Source organism: Onychostruthus taczanowskii, unplaced genomic scaffold, assembly GCF_017590055.1.
Source record: "Onychostruthus taczanowskii isolate IOZ18803 unplaced genomic scaffold, ASM1759005v1 scaffold14, whole genome shotgun sequence".
Taxonomy (NCBI): domain Eukaryota; kingdom Metazoa; phylum Chordata; class Aves; order Passeriformes; family Passeridae; genus Onychostruthus; species Onychostruthus taczanowskii.
The window spans coordinates 15,757,257-15,770,149 of NW_024498573.1; the positions used below are offsets into that span (position 1 = coordinate 15,757,257).

General features: G+C 41.6%; 1 protein-coding gene across 1 annotated transcript in view; it reads left to right on the top strand.

Moving 5' to 3' along the window:
- The window catches only part of LOC121332440 (ankyrin repeat and KH domain-containing protein 1-like), an 88,859-nt gene that overhangs the window by 44,943 nt on the left and 31,023 nt on the right, over positions 1-12,893 (top strand). Inside the window, exon 15 of the mRNA XM_041397894.1 lies at positions 7,428-8,171. Within this exon, the coding sequence (XP_041253828.1) occupies positions 7,428-8,171 (744 nt within the window). The remainder of the gene's footprint in view (positions 1-7,427; positions 8,172-12,893) is intronic.

Below are 12,893 nucleotides of genomic sequence, written 5' to 3' on the forward strand. Positions count from 1 at the left end.
AATATACAACTTCTGGTTCAAATAACTCACCAAAAAGCTGTAGACCAGCATGTGTGCCCTTCCAGTTCAATGCCTGTTAGCACTGTGGAGTGGGAGTGTTCTGGGAGCACATTTTGTGGTGCATGGGAATCACTAAGGGATTAGTTGATGCTGAGTCAGAAGACTGAACTTAAAAGCTGAAAGTTTCATTTTATTTAATCCAATTATGAAATGCAAATAGTTGACTGTAGTTTAGAAACAGCTCTTATTACAAACACCCTATTGCCAAAGTCAGCACATCCTTAGGTGTGTTTTTTGCAGCACTGTGATGTTTGGGCTGGCACAGGGAGATCTCATTGTTCACAGGGGTCAGGACATGCTTCATGCGTGTCAGCAAAACTCATCTGTGCTGTGTTGTAGGAGATGCAGCAATCCCAAATGTGTCATCAGGCTGATGAAGCATTCCAAAAACTGTGCAAAGCTCTCGTGTCTCTCAGGCACACAAGATCTTTAGGGGGAAAATGGTATTTTTGTGCTAAACACTGTGTGCTCATTGCAATGCAGTCAGTGTGCTGTGCTGAACTGCCATTTGTGACTTGTTACCCACACATGGCTTTAATTCAGCAGACTTCCACCACTGAACTTCTTGGGAGGGGAGGGGCAAAAGAGGGAGTGAGTTGAGGTGTTCGTTATTTCCAAGGCAGCAGAGAGTCAAGTTCTTGCATAACAAAATTGTTTATCTGGGGCAGAACAATTACTTGCCTTCAATCAGAAGTAGCCCCTGAGTTTTTGTACAAACTGTGAACTACTGGGGCGCAGGAGAGCAGTACCTTGCCTCCTTAACCTTAGCACAGTAAGATTTTTTATGGACCTGTGTGAGTTTTGCAAGAAATGCAATAGTGACACTTTGTTTTCTGAAGAGTTCTTGGCAAGTCAGATGTAAAACTTGAGCACATTTAAGTGTTCCTATTACAATTCAGATATGACATGAGGTTTTCAAAAGGAATCTATGGTCTAATTTCGAATTTTATTATTATTCTTCAGTAAAGCATGGAAGCACATGGAATCATTACCATTTGAATAATTACTTTGACAAAGGATTTAATATCAGTGTTTAGCAACTGAAAAGAGAAACATTTCGGAGCAACAGTGGATCTAGAGGGGTTTAGATAAAGATGACACACCAAGATGATAACTTGGAAAGAACTGAAGAAAAATCAGGTGAAAAAAGGAGCAGAATGAGTTATGGGATTGACCAGACCTCAGCTCCTACTTGCTTAGGAAGGATTGTTCTCAGTGCACTAAATTTAGCATGTGTCTGTTGTGTCCATGTAAAAGAAATCCCAGTTCAGCTCCTTTTGCTTCCATGAGGAGATGCAGGAGATCCCTTTCTTGGTGGATTCTGCCCTTGCTAAACTGGGGCAGGATTGCTCAGCAGCAGCTGTGGTGCAGCAGCTCAGCACCAGGAGCTTTTTGGGTGCAGAACCCGTGTGCTGTTTCCACAGGCCCGAGGGTGTATCCAGTGCAGGGCTGTGCTGCAGCTCCACATGGCCCTGCACCTGCTCCCCTGGGAGAGGGGCTGGAGCCCAGCCCAGGGAACAGTCCCAGGGAATGCTGCTGGATTTCTTCAGGAAACCAGCTGTTGATAATCCCCTCTCTTTTGTAAATGCAAGTGAATGGTTCCTGCAGAACCCTGTGGCCATGTTCAGGGTTGGAACCCAGAGCATGCTCTAGATCATCATCAAACATGCTGGGACAACAAGGGATGCTCAGGGAACCTGTGGAAAGCAGCAGGGTTGTTTTCTTAGTCAAAATATTTGTTACTGACATCAGCAGTTTTTAAATGTGTCAAAGTTCAAAGCAGCCTGGTTTTGGAGAAGGAGGTATCAGGTTTACAGTAATTTTTTTTCTCTAGATTTGTTTTACTTCATTCTTTGAAATTGTGGTCACATATGAACTAATTGGCCTAAAGTGAGTACTTAAAACCTGTCAACATGCTGTCATTAGACTTTTCTAGTGTCATTTTTAAGTGGGCAGTAACTTGCAGTGGTTCTCATTTGGGGTGCGAAGCATTTCTAGAATTGCACAAGACCAAATAGACTTATTCAGGTGAAAGCTGCCCACATTTGCCTTTGGTCCCTGTGAAGGAGACCAGAGTTCCCCTAAGGCTGAGTTGTACTTCTGGAATCTCTGAGCTTTCTCAGCTAGATATTCAATATATAGTATTTCCTGGATCCCCATCCTAAATCTAACAATCTGATGGTGTGGAGAAGGGGAAGAAAAACAAACTCTATGTAACTTTAATAGATACAAATTCAATAAATTTTCTTTTTAGTCTGATATCTGACTTCTATGCCTAATACTGAGTTATATATCTCAGCAGAGATCTCATGCATTGTGTGATTCAATAAAAATAGGGGCCAGGTTAACAGTAAAACTAAAAACTTATACGGCTTTCATATGGAGGTAAAAAAATAAGTCAGGCAAATTGATATTCCTGCTTTTCCAGCTTTTGCATTCTGATTTTTACCAGATTTTTCTACTGCACAGTCCCAGCAGCCTGTTCATTGTTTAATGTGCTTCAACATCTGATCAATTCTTGCCGTTTCCTCCTGGAAACTTCGTGCCTAGGTCAGCAACTAGCCCAGATATCTGGGATGAGTTCCCAAGGGAGATTTCACCATCCATGCCTCCTGACTTCTGAACTTTACTAATACTTTCTTTGTAGACTTAAAGCCTTTTTTCTGTAAATCCTCAGCAGTGCAGGCAGGTAATTTGACACCCAGACACGTGTAGGTCCCCGGGAACACAAATTTGTAACAGTCTGTTTTCACAGTGATTTGTGAAATTCTGCTCCTTTGAAGCTTCAGTCGCCTGCTTGCCACCAACTAATTCAATTACATCTTAGCAATTTTCCAGTTACATACCATGAACCCACCAGAGGAAACTTGGGAAGAAGACTTAAGATTAGAAAGTAACTCAAATTTTTGAATGGCTGAAAATTGAGTTCAGCTTGGCTTGGTTTCTGCTGTGTAACTATTGCCTGTTGGATAGCATTGCACCTATTCCCTGCAATTTTCCATAGAAACATCTGCAGGAGGGATAAAGACTGGCAAAATTACTCCATGGTTCCAGAAGGGATACTGTGAACATACTCAAACTCATCATTCAGCTTTCTACCAATTAACCTCTTCTTTATAAAGAAGAATTCAGTATGTATGAAAACCATGTAGCAGATCAATTTTCTTGGGAAATGTAGGCTTATTTTTTTCCCAAATTAGCAAGATTATATAATATTGTACTTTGCATTTGTGTGTATGGAGCAACTGATTGTTTCTTCAGGTCCTTAGAGATGAGTTTCTTTCGGTATAAATAATAGTTAGAATTTTCATGAAAATTCAGTATTGAGTTCATTTTATTCATGTTGATGAGGCTGATGAGTTTTAATTGCAGGCTACCAATTGAACTCTCAACTTCTGAGTGAAATCAGATTTACAAAAAGAAACCTCAAGTGCAAGAAGAACGGACAAGCAATTCTGTTACAGAGCACACAAATGACATGGTGATTGATACAGATTTATATAACAGGGTCTCCAGCAGAGAAGATGTATTTGAATGTACAAATGTGTATCACACAGCTGACTTTTTTCTTACTGTCATTTTTTTATGCTGGAATGGAAAAAATCTTTTCAATTTTACTGTTTGGATTTCGATCCACTTTTTCTTTTTTTCATTTGACAATGACAATAGAAATTAAGGAACTGTTAACAAATTTTGTCTAATAAAAATAGAATTTTGAGAATAAGAATTTTGTCTAATAAAATCAAAATTATAATACAACCGAAAGGCATATAAATTAGATCTTTCCTGGAAGAAGTGACATCCTATGGATTATAAATCAGAGCTAGAAGAGCAACTTCCTTGAGAATCATAACCACTCATGAGGAAATACAGTATCAAACTTGTTTGTTGGCAGCAACTATATAAATACTGAATGTGTTCTAAGCAGATTCAAATTAGAAGAGTTCAATTGCTTGAGAAAGCCACCTGAGGACTACAGAATTGAAGGGTATTTTTCCAGGTTCTTGCTCACAGTGTTTAGGGACTTCAAATGTTATTTGCAGCCAGAAGCATTAAAACCTGGTCATGGTGTCCTCTCTGCTCAAGAGACCAGGAATGATGCCTGTGAGAGGCTCCTTGGGGTCCGGGGGCTCTTGCAACTCAGCTCTGAGATGATCTTAAGCGTATGGGAGCAGTACAGGAAATTGCCATAGGAAACAGCTGTCACTTCGTGGGGGAAGTGGAGATCAGAGAAGTGGAGGGGAATCTGTGTTTGGCAGAGTAGGTCTTGTCCTGAGCCATAAAAGGTGGTCACAAACCTGGCTGAACATTTCTGCATGCTCTGCAGGAATTGTGGTGAAGGCTATTGGATAGGGTAGGAATCAGAACTTGTGGAAATGCGAATAAAAGAGCAATTGGTGATACTGTTCACAAAATAATTGGGGAATCAGTCCTTTCTTTACTCTGTGGCTTTCCTAGCATGCTCAGAACCACTCTGGGTTTGCTGATCATTTTTTTTCCTGTAACCATGGTACTGGATGGCAGGTGGTATCTGTGTGGCAACATCTGGATTTCAGTCATCTTCAGTCTAAATAACTTACTTTCATATTAAACAAGTCTTCTAAAAGTGATGAAAATAGTTGCTTTAGAGGCCATATTGACAGCTTAAGTTGCTAGGTGTAATACTGATAGTAGGTTGATTGTGTAGATGACTGATGCTGCCCCCAAAAGATAAATGTACAAAATAAATTCTTTTAAAAGGGTTGATATGATTATGATCTGGCCTGTGATTGGATTCCTATGTCTTACTGAATTTAGGTATTTCAAAAGTGGAAGTGTAAAGTGTGTGTTCATAATTATGTACTGAAATGGACACAGTATTTTCCAGGATTTTGTAATATGGAGGAGATTTGGAGAATCAAAGCTACCAACAGTGTAGCTTCTCCACCTCTGGTTTGACCTGACGGTTCTGGTGGACATGTCAGGTTTAGCAGATCTTTCTTCCTACCCCTCATCCTCTTCCAGTAGCTCCAGTTACAGGTTGCAAATGTTTTCTGGCATAGACAGGGTGATCTGGAGCCTGAAAAGTGGCTGTGCTATCTAATTAGCAGCTGATTAATGTAAATTTCCATACCTTTTCTGGAACTTGAGAGCCCAGCTGCTCTCCTAACACCAGTCTCCAGAAAGTGTCCCGCCTTTTCCATGACGATTCCCGGTTGGAGCTGCTGTCTGAGCCCAGCCCTGGCTCCTCAGCCCAGCCCAGATCTCCAGGCAGGGTTGTCCTTCTGCTCTTTCCTTCCTCTTGTGCTCCTAGAAAAGCTTTCCCATGGCAGGTTTGTTTTCTCCCCAGCTCAGAGTTAATTGAGAGGGATGACATTGATACTTTATTATTGGGGAGGCTCTTTGAACTGGAGTGATAGAAAGTGTCCAGAGCTGCTGGGCTGTGGGAATGCCTTGTGTGAGGATGGGAATGATAAACACAGGACCCTTAGGGGTGACAGTAAGCAGAGCTGGGCACAGGTTCCCGCCTCAGCTGAAGGCAGGGTTCGTTTGCAGTTTGGTTACTATAGCAATGCAGCACAGCTTCATTTCAAAACAACGATGTAGAACCTTTCAGAGATTTCTGGTGAGTGCAAATGTATTTCTCAGGAGTGGTCTCACAACCCTGTTAATTACACTTGTTAAAATTAAAGCATAACCCCTGAGTGCACCACAAAGCCAAAGAGGCCATGGGTTAGAGCAGACTCGAGCTAAAGAGCCACCAGGCAGCCCAGAGCCAGGGATTGCTGAACTTCTCCCAAATTCCTTATTGTCTGCTGAGAAATTGCCTGGGGACTCACTCATGGGTCAGAGACAAAGTAACAGTGGTGGGGAGAGGTGTTCATCTGGAACTACTGAGCTGCACAGAGTATGGGGCTGCACAAGGAGCATCCTGAAGGGTGGCTCCAGGGGCTGTGGGATTCTGGGCTGTTTCCTGGGATTAGTAAGATTCTTGTTGTTTCTCATATAATTAGATATGGTTTGCTTTCCCAGGAGTCTGCTGAAGGTATGCAGTACAGAGTTGGTCCAATTCTATTTTCATATTTGCTCTTTCTCTTTATGAGAGAAAAATCTCACGTTTGCTTGGTTTACAATTAGTTCCTCCAAAAAAGATTCATTTCTATGTGAGGTGTATGTGACTCTTGTTTTGACAGCAATGCAAAGTGAAGTTTTTTGTGAATTAGTGTATTGGTGAAGGATGGCCCAGACAGAAATCAATCGGTGTTTTGGGAAACTTAATCCTTCCAGGGCTGGTTGCTGATCCACAGCTTAGTTCCTGCATCCAGACTTTCACTTGACTGTGTCATGTTTAGGTAACTTTATTAAACCATGGCTCAAACTGTACATCATTTTAGTTCCCCTTTTAATGATTAATTATGTGAGTCTGCTTTGTAAAACTTCAAGTTTTCTTGCTCCATATAACAGTGGTTGGGTAAAGCAAATGAGTATTAGTACAAAAAATTATTTAATCAGGCTAAAGCCTTTCTTTCACATTTTTAACTAGAGTTCTTACTGAAGTAATAATTAAAATTTCAGCACTTAATAGATTCCTTTCAGTAAGATATGACTAGAGTTTCCCAGATGTGGCTTTTGGGAAAGCAGCCATGGGTTGCTTGAGGGCAATCAGTAATTGGGGCAGGGCTGCCCAGGTTTGGTGGGCCTTGGTGAAGGTTATTTTTCAAGTCTTTGTAATGAACAGAATTGTTCATTTGGTACTGGAAGGGGAAGTGAGCAAGTTGTTAGTTTAGTCCCAGAATTTTTAGAAAGGTGCTAAAACTTCACACTCCACTTGAAAGCACTAAGTTTGCAGTGGCAGGTTCTGCTTGTAATGTGAAGGTGAATGCTACAATGTTTGGAGAAATCCTAATTCAAAGTATCATCTTACTGTCAGGTTAGTCTGCTCTCAGCCATAGAGTCTTTCTGCTCCTAGCCTTGCTGTTGGAAGCCAGCTTCTGGAAAATACTCTTGCTTTAACCTCTGCACACACAGAAGAACAATGGGAACTCAGTAGATCATGTAAATTGCCTTGCTGTTCTTGCTGATTCCCCTTCCCAAGTGCATTGTCACCTATGTCAGAAATTGTCAGTGTTCCTTGTAAGATTAAAGTAGCTGTGCTCAAAGGGATCATGTGAGGATCAATATTGAAAATTCCATCTATCTGCTTTGTCCTTTCTTGTCTTAACATGGAGTGTAGGGTTTACCTTTCTGTGCTTTGACAGATGTGCAGTGTTAGTTGTAAAGATTTTTTTTTTATTTTATTTTTTATTATTATTATTTTTGGTGGGTGAGAGGGGAGGTTTGGGGTATCTTCAGCATGGCATTTTTTCAAACATTTTTCATGTGCTTAGGTGCATCCAAGCAGAAGTCAAGTTCCCTGCAGGTAGCAGATAAGGACCTACTGCCACCTTTTCACCCATACCAGCCTTTGGAATGCATAGTAGAAGAGACTGAAGGCAAGCTGAATGAACTTGGACAGAGAATTAGTGCTATTGAAAAAGCACAACTTAAATCATTGGAATTAATTCAAGGTGAACCTTTAAATAAAGATAAGATTGAAGAACTTAAAAAGAACAGAGAAGAACAAGTACAGAAGAAGAAGAAAATATTGAAGGAGCTGCAGAAGGTGGAAAGGCAGTTGCAGATGAAAACCCAACAGCAGTTTACCAAAGAATATTTGGAGACCAAAGGTCAGACAGACACACCACCTCCCCTGCAGCAGCAGTGCTCACTTACAGGGGTCTTCCCAGAAGTGGAAGCCGATAAGGGTCTGCCAGAGGATAACTTTTCAGGGTTACCTCAGGTTGACACAATCTTGTCTAAAGATGATGAGCAACACCAGTCTCCACCACCTGCTGAACAAATAGAGTTTGTCCCTATCCAGCCTTTGCCAGCACCACAATGTAATTTTTCTGGTAACTTAGGTTATAATGGGACAGAGTCTCTTGAACTTCAGAAAGCATTAGGGAATCAGCAGAATGTAGGACAGCAGCAGCAAATTGCTGGGCAGGGGCTCTTAGTTCAAGAAGCAGACGGATTAATGGTTGCCACTCCAGCACAGACGCTTACCGACACTCTTGATGACCTAATAGCAGGTGGGTTAAGAAATATACCTATTTTTGCATTAATTTGTGTGCTCAGTTTCCCTCTCTCTCCTTCCCTCCAAATACATCTTGGGGTTTTCCAGTTTGGGAATACTTGCTTAAGAATAAAGTTCCTGATTAGTGCTATTAATCCTAACAGTGACTTCCAATTCTAACATGATACTTTTAAATATCTTTTTTTCCAAAGTGCAAAACTTCCTGTATTGGACACCTGTTTTAGTCCCTTTGGCCTCATCTTTTTCTGTGCTTCTTTAAAAAGCCTCATCATGAGTAATTAGTAGTGCCCATTAGGAAACCCAAAAGCATGACAGAATTATATCTTCTGTAGAATTTTCTGTGCAGGCTTATCAGCGACTTTCTTCAGTGTGGTAGCCATCTCTAGAAAAAGCCAAATTGTTGTCACTTTTATGGACAAACACATCCCTGTCCTTGCTGCTGGAGCTTAAGGGACACAGCCTGGAATCCACGCACAACCACTCCGTTCTGTGATGGCTTGTGTTTGCAGAATCCCTGCTAAACCCTGGGTGTTGTACAGGAATGTCTGCTGGTTAGATGTTCCACATGGCAAAAACGTGTCCTGTTAGCTGGATGAAAAGCAAAACCCCAACATCCTTCCACGTGTTGGTACGGTGTGAAGAGGAATGGGAATGCCCACACATCGGGTTGTGTGAGTGCCCTTGTGCAGAAACAGGGATCACTTTGGGTGACTTCATTCCCTGGACTTGACTAGGATTGAGGTTTGCTGCTGGAGGTATGTAGGATATAGCCAGTGTTGTTTGGTCTGTAGTTTTTTTTTTTATTCAGTGTTTTTCAACTTTTCTTTGTACCTTGTGCCTGTACCCCTGCCCATTATTTTCCTGTCTGTCTCCCCCTGCCCCTTCCGTTTCGTAGTCACTGCCGTGTCCTCTGATGTCAAGGCTGTAGAAGTGTGCAGTGAGATCTTTGGCCAAGCCATTCCTGGGAGCCTTTGGAATGGTAATTGCATCAAGCTCATGCAAGTCAAGAGTACTTGTGACTTTGCAACCTCCCATGGAGCCCCGAGCTGGTGGAGTAGTGGGTGGTTGTACCAGCTCCTGTCCTCTCCTCGCTGTAATTCCAGTTGTTTTATACAGCATCAGTTTTAGTTCCTCCTGCTCTGCACGGTGAGCCTGCCTCCCTACTCTGTGGTGCTCTTCAGAATACTCAGCCAACATTAAAACATTCTCAATTTTTATTACTCAAAATTTTAATGCTGGAGTGTATAAGGAGGAAAATTTGAATGGCTAACACAAAACATAATCAACAAGGGATTGATCTTTGGAGTAGTTGCTGTTGCTGAGAGTTGAACATGTCTGGCACAAGGCCATGGAGTCTGTACCCTCTCGTGGTCAGCAGCTCATTCTGCAGCCACAACCTCAGTGTCCCCACTGTGAAAAGTGCTGCAGTACAGCTGAGTGTGAGAACTGTGCTGTGGGAAAGAAGATTGCAAACAGCCAGAAAAACTGTATCTTAAAAATAATTACAAAAAGTTGAATAGACATTGGTTTGCTTTCTGAAAACAGCTACTGGTTTTGCTAAGTAGTTAAAGACATTTTTTGCTAAGACATGAGATTTTCTTATTTCAAAAATCACTACAAATAGCACCATCTTCTGCATTAGAAATGACATTTACAGAAATGCAACTTGAGGAGTCTTTAGTTATTGAGTTCCAGAGGCTTCTGTAAAAATGTATTGTTTGCTTTATTGAAGTATATTTTCTTCTGAAATTCATTAGTCTCTTTCACTTCCCTCCAAAAAAATTGTCAGAAGGTAAAGGTCTTTCTCATTTTGTGAATCCAGACTGTGTAAAAGTGATCTCCATGTAAATTATAATCCTACTATATGTCAGATTTATAGCCATGTAAAAAACAAATGGTAAATTTATCTACTCATACTCTGAACTCTTTGATCCATATCTAAAATGCATTTTTCTGATAAACTTACCCTATAGTCCTTAATTTTATAAAGAATTTTTGAGCAATAAAAGCTGATCTGCTTTTACATGCCCACTGCAGATGCCAGGTAAAATGGTTCAGGAACTTGTGCCTGGAAGCCTGGGTTTTAGGGAGCTTGTGTCCCACACTCAGGGTGTCATTGAGGGCTCCCCTTGATGCCAGTGCTGGAGCTGCAGTGATGTCAGTGAGTGACTCTGGGTTTAGAAGAGGTATGAGCATTTTTGTTCCTTCTGAGTATTTCAGTTTGGGTGGGGACTGCTTCAGAAGAACAGAAATTATTTTTCCCTCTGCCCTGAAATACCTTTTACTGTTGCTCTTAGCAGTGGTGATATCCAGAGGAGGCCACAGAGATGCTTCAAGGGCTGGAGCCCCTCTGCTCTGGACCAGGCTGGGAGAGCTGGGGGTGCTCACCTGGAGAAGGGAAGGCTTCAGGGAGAGCTCAGAGCCCCTTCCAGAGCCTAAGGAGTCTCCAGGAGAGGGACTTGGGACAAGGGTCTGGAGGGACAGGACAAGAGGGAATGGCTTCCCACTGCCAGAGGCAGGGTTAGATGGATATTAGGAAGAAATTCCTCCCTGTGAGGGTGATGAGGAATGAGGTTGCCCAGGGATGGTGGAAGCTGTCCCTGCCCATGGCAGGGGGTGGAATAGATGAGCTTTAAGGTTCCTTCCAACCCAAACCATTCTGGGATTCTGTGAGGTGGGAGGCAAATCTTTCCAAGCCTCAGCTGGGACCAGTTGTAAGAGAGAACTTTGATTTTTATGAAGCTACAAATTTGTATTTTGCTGACTAACTTGACAGTGACAACATACATAAATGGAGTATTTATCTTACAGTCATGCTGGCAGGGTGTCTCAGCTGTGGGGTGTTTAGGTGGTGGATGTCAAGGTATGAAGTGTCAGTGAGTCATGGCACACATCCCCTCTTCTGTAAAACTACACAGAAGTAACCAAATAAGTACCTTTTGGAAACTCAACTAAAACCTAAAAATGAAGAAGCTCTTTCCACTCTAGAATGTTTTGTTTGTAGTGGAGTTTATTGTGATGTGCTGCTGCAAAAATCTTGCACCTAATAGTACATTAAAGATGTGACTTATTACAGTCAAAATTTTAACCAGGTTTAGAAAAGAGGCAGACTTGGTCCAGTTTGGAGTGGGAAACCAATAAATTAATTTGGAACACAGCTATCATTTTCATTACTCAGTATCTATCTGGTTTCTTGGAGCCTCTTGTCTTACATATTTGGAGTTTCATTTTAGTTAATCTTCTGCATTTTCCATTGCAAATTTCTTAGTTGTAGTATCTGAACTGAGGCTGTTTTCTGGTTTAGGGTATTAAAGATGAGGAGCTTTTCTGTGTTGCTGGGGTTTGTCTCTAGTTGGAATATTTTTGTTTCTCTTTGTTTTGCTCAGCTGGTATTTTGAGTCAAGAGACTGTGTGTGCTTTTCTGTCCCACTCTCGTCCTGTGAGCTGATGTTTCCAAACTGAAATTTCAGGTGTGTTCTGAGAAGCTTTGTTGTTTGGTTCTGACATTCTGGTTGTAGTTGGTGATACAGAATAATGCTATTTTAAGGTAAGGATTTGGGAGGTGACATCTGAGTTACTGTGTTGAGGATTGGTGTTTGGAGTAAAACTGGTTACTGTGACAATCTGGAGTGAGGAATGCTGAGCCATGAAAGGAGCTGCAGTTACCAACATGCAAAAAAGCCTCTGCAGTAGCAGGTTACTGAGAAGCTGCCTGGACAGGCTGAAGGGCTGCTCGGGCTTGGAAAAGGATGCTTCTCTCTGTCCTGAAAATCCCAATTCCTCTGAGGAAAGAGGAACTAAAATCTAAGTCCAGTGTTCCTGAATGCCAATGCTTGTGTCGTGACAAGAGTTGGGTAGCCACAATTTCAGCCTGCAGCTGAAATTTCATCCAGAGCTGCTTGCTCCAGGTACTGTCAACGCTCCAGAGTTCTATTTGGATAAAACACCAAGTTCTTGCTTTCTTTTGTTTTACTCATGTTTCCTTTGATATTTTTTCATAACTTTGAAAATAGTTATCCATGTCTTTAAAGACCAGCATTCAGCTTCCAACTCATACAAACACAGACCTTTGGAACATTGCAAACCCTTCATAGGGCATGGGAAACCTGGATTTTGTGATGTGTAGGGTGATTTTTTTCTATGAGGAAGTCTTTTGAATATTGAAATCTATGGACACATCTAAAACCTCTGTCACAAAACTGGTATTTCCCTGAAGTTAAGGGCAAGCAGTGTCAGTGCTGTTTTCACTGCTAAGCTGTGGTACCACAGACATTCCCTGTTAATGCCGTGGTGGAACCATCGCTGCAAGGTCATTTTCAAGTTTAAAATCTGTATTTTGCTGTGTAACTAAAGCTGGGATAAATCAGCCCCATGAAACTGGAGGCAGAAATTCTCAGGCTTTTTTTGCTCCACAGACCACAAATTATGCTGCTGCTCCATGGGTCCAGCTTGGTTCCACACTGAGGAAATAAAAAATAGCATTTTGAAAAGTCCTGCCATTTTGTAAGCTCAGTGGTTTTACAGGGGGAGATGAATTGGTGGGTGTTGTAGGAATACTTGTTAGATTTTATTTTAGACCATATTTTAGGGTATCAGTGCAGGGTTTACCTTCATTTCTACTGCCTTTGCTGTTCTCTCTCATGTTGAATGTTACTACTGTGCACATGAAGTGCATAGTGCACACTCGTATGCTTCAAACACAAGATGAAAATCTAAA